The 12,608-nt window shown below is 41.1% G+C and overlaps 1 protein-coding gene across 1 annotated transcript in view; it reads right to left on the reverse strand.

The window, feature by feature from the left end:
• The window catches only part of Mrpl1 (mitochondrial ribosomal protein L1), a 57,131-nt gene extending 44,743 nt beyond the window's left edge, over nucleotides 1-12,388 (reverse strand). The window contains exons 1-2 of the mRNA XM_028784988.1: nucleotides 12,289-12,388; nucleotides 5,222-5,336 (exon numbers count right to left, since the gene is read on the reverse strand). Of these exons, the coding sequence (XP_028640821.1) occupies nucleotides 5,222-5,336; nucleotides 12,289-12,319 (146 nt within the window). The 5' untranslated portion in view covers nucleotides 12,320-12,388. The remainder of the gene's footprint in view (nucleotides 1-5,221; nucleotides 5,337-12,288) is intronic.
• Nucleotides 12,389-12,608: the final 220 nt, after the last annotated feature.

The following is a 12,608-nucleotide window of genomic DNA, read 5'->3' on the forward strand; positions in this document are numbered from 1 at the left end:
GAAGATCTGTGACCCCAAGAGACCAATCCAAGTATTTCAAAAGCAAAGAATCTTTTACATTGAGGTGGGTTTTTTTGTTTTGTAAAACTAAGCTGAACTATAATAACGCTTAAGGCTAATATGAGAGAAATTCATTAACATCTCTGGCAGTGCTTTACTTTTTAACCTAAGTGCAGTTCTGCTTCACATAAAACAGAGGAGCTGGAAAGCAATGGAAAGAAGAGGTGACAGCTTGCCAGCCTGCCTCGACCCGCCACAGAGCTGAGAACGCAGGTGGCCAACTGCCAAAAAGAATCAGCTGCTCCTTGCTCTCATCATGTCTCCCAGGGACAGAATAAAAGAAAAGCAAGCAGGTAAGGAAAACTGAAAGGCTAGTGTGGCAATTTAACTCCTCTAGAACACATGGAGTTTGTCCTGTCACAGGCCTTTCCACACACCTCCACCACCACATGCTCCCAGGAATGACTCCAGCAGGCTGGAGACTAGAGAGCCTCCTTAGATAGTACAGAAGGAAGGAAAGGCCCAAGCAAGCACCCACTGTTTCTGTTAGAATGGAAGAAAACTATCACTAAAATTTCTACCATTAATTAGAGTCAAGGCAGGAAACAGTACGGAGCCCAGCCTACTTACTATCTATTCCAAGGGAGGGCCAGAACTTCCCCCAAACCTGCAGTAGATACAGAACAGAAAGAAAGGAGAGGTGGACTCAAAAAGCCCTGTCTCCAAAGCCCAGCCTCAGCGGGCCTACCACACCCTAAGTTGGAATCCAGACTGCAGAGACTTCCCCTTGTTACCCATTCCCAGACAGACAGACACTGGGTAATGAGCACCAATGGCTTATGCTAGGGGAGGGCAAGTCCCTGCTGAGATGCAGCTGCACAGCAGCAAACAGCACCAAGCACAGCACTAAGAAAAACCCAACGACCCAACCCCCATACTGAGCACAAAGTAACTCTACAGAGATGTCTACTGGTGGTAACCATGGAAACCATAACCTAACCTAGCTCAGCCCCTGATTACACGGGCTCAACATGACAAGCCTATTTACTATTTACTTTCAACTTGTCTATTCTACATTGGACATTTCAGCATTTAATATAATAATGATGATGATGATAATGATGATGATAATAATAATACAGATACACAAAGAAGCAAGAAAAAGACTACATTGTCAAGACAGAAACAGAACCAGACTCAGATGACCAAGTGGCAGAAAAAGAAGAAGCAGGATCTGCTGTAAGGAACAGAAGACTCATCCTTACACACCAGTGAGGTGGAGAGGTTCAGAACAACAGAGCAGCCCATAGTATTTCAAGCATGTTAATCCCAGCAGTCAGAAAACAGAAGCAGGCAGACCTCTGTCTCAAACCAAACCAAAACAAAAACAAAACAAAGAGGGTAGTGGGGGACACAGATGGATGGGAAGAGGCGGGATCAGGCGTGGGGAGAGACTGGAATGAAGGGCATCTCTGGGACAAGCCAGAAACCAAGGGCAATGAAAACGCCCAGGGATTGATGAGGCAGTCCTAGCTAAGATTCCTAGAAATGGGGACTACAGAGTCTGAACTAGACAAGACTTCCAGTAGAGAGACTAGAACACCAACCCAGCCACAAAACCTTCAGCCTACAATTTGTTTTGCCGACAAGATGTGCTGGGGTAAAGAAAGCACAGAAATTGTGAGGGTAGCCAACCAATGACTAGTGCAGGTTATGACCCATGGCATAAGACGGAGCCCACCCTGATAAAATTTAAAAAAAAATATGGAAAAAACTGACAAAGAGAAGCAAGCACTACCATGCCTCAGATCTTGAGTCCATGAACTATTTTTAGTAGATTCTGATGTCAATGAATTTAAAAATAAGATTCCAACTAAAATTATGAACACATCCATTAAGTTACTAAATAATCTTATGACAAATTTTCATAACTTTCTGAAGTGGGCATATTTCTTATGTTATGATTTTTATGCCAGTAAAAAGTATCAAACTGTACTACAGTAAAATTTGGGAATGATATAATAAGAATTTTCTCTATAGAGGATAAAGGAAAATGTTTTAAAATGTTCTTAAAAATTAATAAACCTGATAAATAAATACTTGCACATAGCAAAAATAAAAAGGCAAACAGCCCAACAGAAGAATGGGCAAAAGATGAAAGTGAGAAATACAATGAAGAAACGTAAAACTTGGTAACTTCTAATGTGGAGAACTGGCACTCTTCACTGCTAGATAGGATGTAAAAGAAACAACTTGCACCCCTCTACCTTCTCTACGACCAGTCAGAATATAGGCACCATTCGCACCCAAAACAGGGTACAGGGCCACAGCTCAATGACAGAGAAGATGCCTAGCCTATGTAAGGCCCTAGCTGCTCCTTGTCTGTCACACCCAAAGAAAGCCTCCTTCCTAATAACAAACATTTCTGCTAGCTCCGTTTGTATCCATAGGAAGCAGTATTAAACTATTAAGCTGCAGTAATGTTCATAGCATTTGCTTCCATGACTTGGCACCACTGACACACATTTTCCTTAATTCTCCTGTAAAACTCTAACTTTGAAGACCCAGTCAATACTGCTTGCCCTGCTGGCCCTCAGGTATGCTTAACTCCCACCAGCAACCCCATCACACTTCAGCCATTTCTCTAATACGATAGTCACAATATTTAAGGGAAGTTAGAGTACAAACTTAATTTATGATACAGTAAGAAGTTTTACTTATCAACAACAAAACCCATAAAGAAAAAAGGTGCTCAGTTAAAGAAAGAAAATAGAAATGGCTCATAAACATGTTAAAAATCACAACTCCACCTATTACCTATAAAACTAAAGAAGATAATAGAGTTACCTACGCTAAATATAAAGAAATACATTCTAACAAGACTCGCTAGTAAGGATACAAACTGACAAGTTGTTTTCTTTTTTCTTTTGGTACTAGGGCTGAATCCAGAGCCTTGACATGCTAGACAAGTGTTGTAGCCAATACAAGTCAACTAGATAAGTTTGGTTTATCTCTCAAAATTGCAAATACAAATATACATATTTTCTGACCCAAGAATTCTACTTCTTAGAGCTTATTTTCCAAATACTTCCATTATATATGACAAGTACATGATTATTCAGTAGAGGGTCATTTATGTTAATGAAATATAAGAAAGTTAAATTACATAAATTATAGTACCTTTATACAGCTAAATATTATATAGCTAAAATAACTAAACCGCACCATAGGAATTTATTCCCACAACATAAATGCTTACTTTACACATGACCACTTAAACAAACAAGAAATACCTACTTTAAAATGCATATACTGGTACAACTGAACAGCTAAAAGCCACCTACTTCTCCGTAACTAACATTCACACACTTTTAATTGCTTATCATAAACTAATACATTTAAAATAATTACTTTTAAAGATAAAAACCAGCTATATTTGTGTTGCTTCCAGTTTATTTTAAAATGCTCAAGGACAGAGGATCAAAACAGGTAGCTTGTTCATCCTCACATGGCCAAATCTCACATACTGCCCCACATATAGAGGACAGAGACTATGTTGGCAAAGTTTATAAAAGTAAGAATATGTTAAACAAACAGGAATTAACAAATTCCCCTAAAATTTCCCAATTATTTTGGATATCCCACAATCTAAGGGTTGTACTCCATGATTCTGTAGGTTGAACTCTGATAAACCCCACCTTCCAAAGCCATGAACGCTACTCTTTTAGACTAGATAATAATTCTGAAGGCAGTCTTTCCACCAACGCATCCACACTGCCTAACCCTGAGTTACATTGTACTGAATTAGTCCTAGATTATGTTGTTCATGAATACTGAAATGTAGATTCCAAACACCCACATAAAATTTAATCTTTGGCTTTCCATTCCTCTATCTGAAAAATGTTCATCATAGTATCCATACTTCATAACCATTATGACAATTAAATAACCAAGCACATGAAGTGTGCTCAGCTATAATAATTATTATTACGTAGTGCATAAGGATTCTGTAAATTGTAACTGTTAATATTCTATAGCTCTTTGGCATTTAATTATTACTCCCTTAGCCATTTCTTTTAACTATAGAAATGGTGACATTAGGGAAAAAGACATTCAGAAAAAGAGGATAGTCTGTTTTACACTTTATTAACATCAATGTCCTTAGGGAAAAAAAACAATTAGCATCATGCCCAGCAGACAGATGGCATAAACCTTAAGTGCAAGAGTCAACATGTGTCTTTCGGTCGGTCCCTTCCCTCATTCAGTTCAATGGAAGCAGCATCTATGGATAAAAACACTGAGTTCTAACTCCATACAAAACCAGCTTTTAACAAATTTCATCCCTTTGTATTTCCATATGCTGAAACTCTACATAAAAAATTATAAATATGTGTGTGTGTGCGTGTGCGTGTGTGTGCTTCTGCATAACACAATGAACACTAGAAATCTGAAATTCCAATATATATATCTAGTACCGGTAATCCCTTAACATCTAATTATAAAGAGCATCGTGAAGAAAATAATATAATTTAAGGAGCAGAAAAAAATGAGTTTCAGAACTAAACCAAGTCGTTTAGATCAAATCCTCATTCTGACATTACCGGTCAGTCCTCTGACCTGGACTGGTTCTCTCATCTCATCTTGAATGGTTAGTTTTAATTGTCAACTGCAAACCATCTAAGATTAGCTGGGAAGTCTGGATGAGGAGTGTGCTGGGTTGTGCTGGCCTGCGCTGTAGCAGTCTCTTCAGCCGTTAAGTGTGGTAGGCAGACTCACGCACTTCATGGCTAGGAGCCTGACTGAGTGAAAAGAGGCAGCAGATAGGTACAGGAAGGAAGAGCACACTAACTCTCTGCTCTAGTCAGTAACCGTGACTGGCTTCAAGTTCCTACCGCCTCCATTGCCCCACAAGGACAGGGTGTAGCTTGGAACAGCTACAAATAAACCCTTTCCTCCTAAGTTGCTTCTGCCAGAATGTTTTATAGCAATAAGAAAGAAACTTTGATTTTCTTCTCCTAAAATGAATACAACAGCTTTAAAAGGCAGTAGTGAGTAATTAGTTCACAGTGCTAGTAAGTACTGTTGATAAGTCTCACCTTTCCTTCAGAACACTGAACTCCAAGGAGCACAGGTAACAAGCTTGTGTAACTATGGCCTTTATAGAACCTTGCTTTTGAATCACAACTTTAAGAGTGAAGGAAGTAACTAAACAAATACTTACTTTGTAGCAGCAGCAGCAAAATGTCTGTTGGGCAAGAGACTGTTTACAGAACAAGGGTAAAGAGATGTCTGGTAAGCCATCTTGCAAAGACTATGCCTTTGATGATGTATCAAGACTTGGAAAGAAAAACAAAATAATAACATTAAATAATCATCAGATTCATACATTTTTGCATTATAAAAACCAGTAGTTTTTTTTAAAGCAGCTAATATTTTGTGATTCTTAACCACTTTTAAAAAGTGTAATAATGGGAGCTAGGTTTTTATTCCATATAATCATCAGGGCTGCCTCAAAAGCAACAGAATCTGAGTGTGGATCGTCCCAGAATCTACATATCCACATGAAAAGCTGGGTATGGTGGCCCATGCCTGTAATGCTGGGAAGAGTGAGATGCCAGGTGAAGACAAACAAACCCCTAGAAGTTTACGGACTAGCTAACTTGACCTACACAGTCAAGTTCCAGGCCAATAAGAGATCAAAGGAAAGAAGATAGTTGTCTCCCCAGGTTGTCCTCTGACCTCTACACATGCAATGCACACATGTCTCCATCCCCCACATAAAAGCAAACACAAAACCACATACATGCGAACATACAAAATATCTAACAACAGGAATAGGGCATAGTTTAATGACAGAGCTCCTCGCCTAGCACATACAAGGTCCTATATTCCATAGCAGCATCACTAAAAAGAAAAGATAAAATACAAAAATTATACTTAGACTAAAAGCAAGGAGAGCCATCTAATATGTAACTGCTTTTCCCTTCACTTGTTTTGGGTTTTGAGACAGGAGCTCACTGTAGTTAGCCTGACCTGGAACTCACTAAGTAGCCCAGGCTGGACTGAACCACAAGCAACATTTGATTATAGGCATGAGCCATTACACCCTCTCCATCTATTTTTACCTTAATCTCATTTAAGCTCAATAGATTATTTTATTTTTATTAATAGGAAATATTACATATGTATCCCCAGATTTTTAAAAATAGTTTCCATTTTATTTATTCATTTTTAAATATGATACATTTACAGAGTTGTGTGAGTTCTTCTAAAAGCAGAAAAAGTGAGAAATTTGCCCTACCAGATCAAGACTTGTCATTAGAAGGGGCAGGGAAGAGTGTAGAGGATAAAAAGAGTAAGCCAATTATAACTGTATATGCATGGAAATATCTCAATGAAACCCATTTCTTTGCATGCTAAATAAAAATTCATTTAAGTCAGTCATGGTAGTGCATGCCTTTAGCTCCAGCACTCGGGAGGCAGAGGCAGGCAAATCTCTGTGAGTTCAAGATCAGCCTGATATACAGAGAGAGTTCCAGTACAGCTGGGACTGCTATGAGGAGAAACTATCTGGAAACAAAAATTTTAAAATCCATTTTTTAAAGGCATTATAAAGTTTTATGTTGGTAGTGGCACAAACACAGAAAGACAGATTAGTAAATAAATAAATAAATAAATAAATAAATGACCTGACAATAAAATTATCCTAAGTTCCCACTACAGAGGGGGAAGAAACCCACTCACAGGTGAATGCTAATACTTAAAAGCCTTCCGGAATAAAAGAAAATGTCCTTATAGCCTTTAGGGGGAGGAACAGTTTCACAAACAAGGCCCAAAGGCACTACACAAAAAGTGGCTTACTAAGTGTTAAAAACTTCTGCTTATCAAATACACTTTTTAAAACTTAATGACTGAGGCTGTGGAGACAGCTTGCTATCAGCAAAGTGCTTGCATGCAAGCAGGAGGACCTGCATTCACCCCACCACACATGTAAAACACTGGGCACAGTGACTCTTCCTTGTAATTCCAAAAACAGAAGGCCGATTGCTGTGACTCTCTGGTGGACCAGTCTAAAATCAACACACTCCAGGTTCTAGTGAGTGACCCTGCTTCAAAAACAATGAGATGGATAACTCATGGGTTACTTACCACAAAAAAAAGGATCAATAACTAATGCAAACCAGATTATGGCCATGCTAAAGGCCTCCCATCTCCCCACAGCTATTGGGATTGTCCACTGCAGATCCCACCAGATGGATGACTCTATAGTCTCCAAGGGAAACAACCGAGCTGATGAGGCAGCTCGAGCTGCAGCCCTTAGGGGCCTAGACTCAATTCACTCTCCCCAGGACATTCTTACACTGAAACCCACATCCCCACCTACACCCCCTGACACTCGTCAAACTCTGTCCTATTTTCACCACCTCTTTTATCCTAACAGCCAAGCGTTGTCTTATTTTAAGACCTACCTACAGCCTACTCCTGAGGACTTAAGTTTCTTAAAATCTATCACTGCTTCTTGCAAAATCTGTCAGATATTAGATCCCAACTCAAGGTATAGTAGCACCCCTTTTCCTACTCATCAGGCTAGAGGTTCCCTTCCTGGAACTGACTGGCAACTTGACTTTACCCACATGCCCGCTGTCAAACGTGCCAAGTACCTCCTGGTCTTGGTAGACACCTTCTCAGGCTGGATAGAGGCTTTTCCCACAACTAACAAAAGGGCTCAGACAGTCTCTGATCTCCTCCAAGAGATCATCCCCCGATTTGGTGTCCCAGCCTCTCTTCAGTTAGACAATAGTCCTGAATTTACTTCCCAACTTTCTCAAATTCTATCTAACGCCCTAGACATCCCCTGGCATTTTCACATTCCCTACCACCCTCAATCTTCAGATAAGGTAGAAAGAACTAACCACCCTTTAAAAACCACTCTTGTCAAGCTGTCACAGGAACTTCATCTTGACTGGGTAAAACTCTTACCTCTGGCTCTTTTCAGGCTATGAGCTCTCCCCAAGCAGCCCTACTTCATCTCAACCTTTGAACTCATGTATGGACGATCAGTTCTAACTCCTGGTCTTTCACCTAAATGCTTTCCCCTCCCAGACCATCTGCTCACCCCACTACTTTGCCACCTCTGTTCTCTCCTGTGGAACTTTGCTGACCACCATCTACCTCAACCATGCACTGCCTCCTGTCCACTGCCTGTCAACATTGGAGACCGAGTCCTTCTCTCCTCTCCAGATCATCGGCCCTCACCTCTCTCTCCCAAATGACAGGGCCCTTTTAAGGTAATTCTTGTGACCCCTACAGCTGCTAAACTCGAGGGACTCCCGCATTGGGTCTACTTGTCTCACCTCAAACCTTTCATCCCTCCATCTAAAACCGACCTTCTTCATACATGTCGACCCTAACAGGACAGTGCTCTATTAAGCTCCAGAGGACATCGAAATCACCCACCTTGTTCTCAATTCCAGAAAATGAGACTCCACTCCAACAGCAGAGCTCAACTTCACTGGACTAGACATGGGTTTCTCATCCTCCCCCTGCTGCTTGTTCCTATTCAGGTCAGCCCTTACATCTGGAGATTCGAGGTTCAAGAAACCCCCACAGATAACAAACAGTCTTTCCAAACAGGGTCAGGAAACTGCTCCATAGCCGGATGCCAAGAACCAATCCAAATTGCTATCATCCCTCTATCTGTTTTCCCATCTAAATATTATGTTCTCTATACTTGCTTTCTCTTTGACTATGTGGAAGATTATTGCAGAAACTGGCCAGACGATTATAGGGGCTGCCCATACTGGTCTTGTCAGATACATATGCTAGGATCATAGACCAACCATTTCTTCTACCAACACTGCAAGACACTCTTTTTCTACATACAAGACCCGCAGGATTCCAGCTGAGGTGCTTCGGAACCAACGGGGGCCAGATGTCCTGACAGCTAAAGAAGATGGTCTTCGCCGGTTCCTCCAAGAATGCCGTTCCTGTTACAGGTTTACCAGCCACTGTCCACAGAGGAACCTGATACACACATCTATCAAGTGGACTCCGATGGTGAAAGCCAGCTACTCCCCACAATGGACACAGCAGGAAGTAGTTTAAGAGACACACTGCCCCACTCCCCTTTCACCATCGGCTTCCCTTCCCCTTTTTTTCTTCTCTTTATAATAAGAAAAAGGGAAGTATGTTGATATCAGGCTCCAAACCCAGTGACATCACATCTAGGTGACCCCCACATCGTTGCCAAGGCAACCACCATACATTCCCAGAATCCACCTGGCTACCTCACTTTTACCTGGGAGAGGCTATGTCACTGCCCATATAAAACAGGCAGAACTCCCTGACCTCGATCTCCTCTTCCATCTTCTTCTACTTCTCCCCATCCCCCCCCCATCTTTGCCCTATCTCATGAATAAACCCACCCCCTTGGATCCATTTGGTCTAGTGTGGACTGTTCTAAGCTGCCCGTGGACGTCTAACAGCAACCACATAAAGACTACACTAGTATGTGAAACAACAAACCACTAAATTATATTGTTCAATGCAACTGACAACACTTTTAATAATGGGCATGCTGGAGACAACTCTGTCTCAACACGTGGGAGCCTGACCCTGTCTCAAATTGTTTTTTTAACAAAACCTAATCAAGAAAGCAGTGTCTGATTTTATTGTAGAGATATGGTTTATAAACTGGATAATCTAAGTATCATTGTTTTACAAACACTGGAATAAGAAACCTCTAGGTTATGGGGCTTATATGTTCCTGGAGACAAAAACAATAAATAGAGGAAGGAAAAGGATTGTAGGATAAAGAAGAGGGAAAGCTGTTTGCAGTTTAAAAGATGGATTTCATATGAAAGGTGACAGAGTTCTCACCATGTAAGCATGAGGGATGAAATTCAGATTCCTGGCACCCACATAAAAGCTGAGTAAGCACCGTGCAACATCTCTCACCTCCAGGGGCTTCTCTGGGTACAGTGGGAATCCACAAGCTCCAGGTCCAGTGACAAACTCTGCCTCTGGAAACAGACTGGACAGTGATTGGCAGAAGAGAGCCAACATCAATCTCCAGCCTCCATGTGCACACATACATACACACTCACACAAGTGAACACATATACATATACCAAGTACATATACTCATGAAAAAAATCTTATAGTGTATACGGCACTCTGAATTCGTATTAGCCATGTTTAAAGTGCTCAGACATGAGTACACAAAATGGACAGTGCAGTTAGAGGCCATTGTAAAGACTTGGGGGGGAGGGGGACTTTTCAGAATTCTGAGCATAGTAGTAATATGATTAAGCTATTCTGTAATGTTTCTTTATTTATTTAAATCCAAATGATAAGGTCTCAGACTATAGTCCTACATGGCCGAGAATTCATTATGAGTCCAGGCTGACATCAAACTTGCATCAATCCTCCTGACTTTGCTTCCCAAGTGCTGGAATAAGAAACATGTGCCACCACAATCAGCTTAAGGTCTTTTTTTTTTTAATTCATTAAGTTTTTATTTTATGTGTATAGGTATTTTGCCTTTAGAGGTCAGATGAGAGGGTCATTATCATCTGGAACTGGAACAGTTATGAGCCAACAAATCCTCTCAACTGCTGAGCTACCTCTATACACACACAGACACACACACACTCCAGCTTAAGTTCTTAAAGAACCAATCTAGTACATATTTAGAGTCTACAGAGGAATGCTGTTGATTTCGAACAAGATAGTTGGAATCTTACCATGAGAAGTCAAGAGTTTAGGTTAATAGCATTTAGGAGGCTGAGAGAAAAAGGACTTTCTCAAGTTCAAAGCCAGCCTGGGCTTGTTAGTAAATACAAGACCAAGCCAGTTAGGTGTTAGACAAAGCAAGACCTTGACTCCAAAAATTCTCAACAACACTCACGTACACACACACATGCACATGAACACGAACACACACACATACCAAAACCGAATTGTCTGGATCAATTTAGAAGTAAAGCAAACAGGATTTGTCAACTACTTAATGCAAAGTGTGAGGAAGAAAAGAGTCAAAGATACTCTGAGGGTGTGGCCTGGACAACTGAAAGTATGCAACTTTTATCAAAGGAGATGAAGAAAACTGTCTCCCAGTACAAGGAGACAGACTACGGAGAAGACAAGCCGACCAGTTAATGTGAGCAGTGGCAGGTGGGATGATGAGAACATTAGTATGTATCCTGGAGGCTAAGAGAGGGAAAAGTGACGAAAATGTAAAATCTTCGGTTCTCTTCTTGGCTTCATTTTTGTCTAATGTGCTTTCTATCATATATGAAGGTAACACCCTCAATTTCTTTCCAGTAATAACATATTCTGGTTTGCTTATTTAGTAGTCATTGGGGTGTGTTGTGATCTGTCACCCCTAACTTTTGAAGAAACATCCTAAATAAAGATGCTGACATTGAACTTTCCTGAGAAAAGTTAAAAGTGAAAATGGATACAACATTGACTAGGGAGAGTAGGGAGAGGTGTGTAGCTCACTGGTAGAGATTTACCTAGCATGTTTGACATCCTAGATTCCAAACCCAACACCACAAAATAAATCACAACCTTCAATTCTTCCCTGCCATTTAATAGATGAATTTAGTTACGCGCCAAATGGAATTGGTTTCTTCCTATTAAAACGGAGTGGTGCAGGCCGTTTCGTCTATTTAAAGACCTGATTTCAATGGAAAATGATATTTATAATCATTGTCCTTAAAAAGTAAAAAGGCAGAGTATTAAATTAGACTTGACTTGTTACTGAAAAAAGAAACACTACAAAATTAATCTCCAAATAATAAATATGATAACCTCTGTAAATTTAAGAACTGGAATCACCTTTATTCACAAAGCAACAATAAAAACTCCAAGGTTCAGATGTATGTAAACCACTTCATATACCACCTTTCCCTCCAGGACTCACTTACCAAACTAAACACATCCCCTCTCCCTCTGTCCCTCCGTCCCTCCGTCCCTCTGTCCCTCCTTCCCGCCCGGCCCCCCCCCCCCCCAGGACAGAATCCTGCCTTGTATTCCTCATCCTTGACTGAAAGGACTGCCAATGTATTTTCCCTCCCATTTCATCCTCAGAATGACCTGCTCCAAGAGAGAAACCTTGCGTTAAGGGTCGCTTTTAAGCAGTGGAGCCCAGAAGAACATGAATGCATTTCGAGTACCCAGAGCTGAGCGGTGCCTGCGAGATTCTGGCATGTACTCCGCTGCAACAAGAGAATCGGCTCTAGATTTACTTTCCATGCAAGAACGCGGGTTGGTTTGTCTTACCTCTACGGAGGTGCCTTATGGCCGCCGCCATGTTGACTGTTCCAGATTGTGCTACGAAATTGGTTCCCGGTTTCAACTGCACCTAAACGCGAGAAAGGTTCCGCTCAGAAGCTGCCAAAGGGGGACGGTGTTTGTAGGAGCAGAGGAGTAGGGCGGGGACGACCTGGCTTAAGTACCCTCGTGGCGCGGTTCCTGTCGGTTCCCCGCCTGGGACTGCCTTACGTGGTTCCGGCTCAAAGGCTTATCAAACTTCAGGGAAAAAGTGGCTTTGTTAAAAAGGCTGTATTATTCATTCCTTCTTATTTTTAATTTTTGACCCT

This window comes from Grammomys surdaster, unplaced genomic scaffold (assembly GCF_004785775.1).
Source record: "Grammomys surdaster isolate TR1022 unplaced genomic scaffold, NIH_TR_1.0 125024, whole genome shotgun sequence".
In the NCBI taxonomy this organism is placed as follows: Eukaryota; Metazoa; Chordata; class Mammalia; order Rodentia; family Muridae; genus Grammomys; species Grammomys surdaster.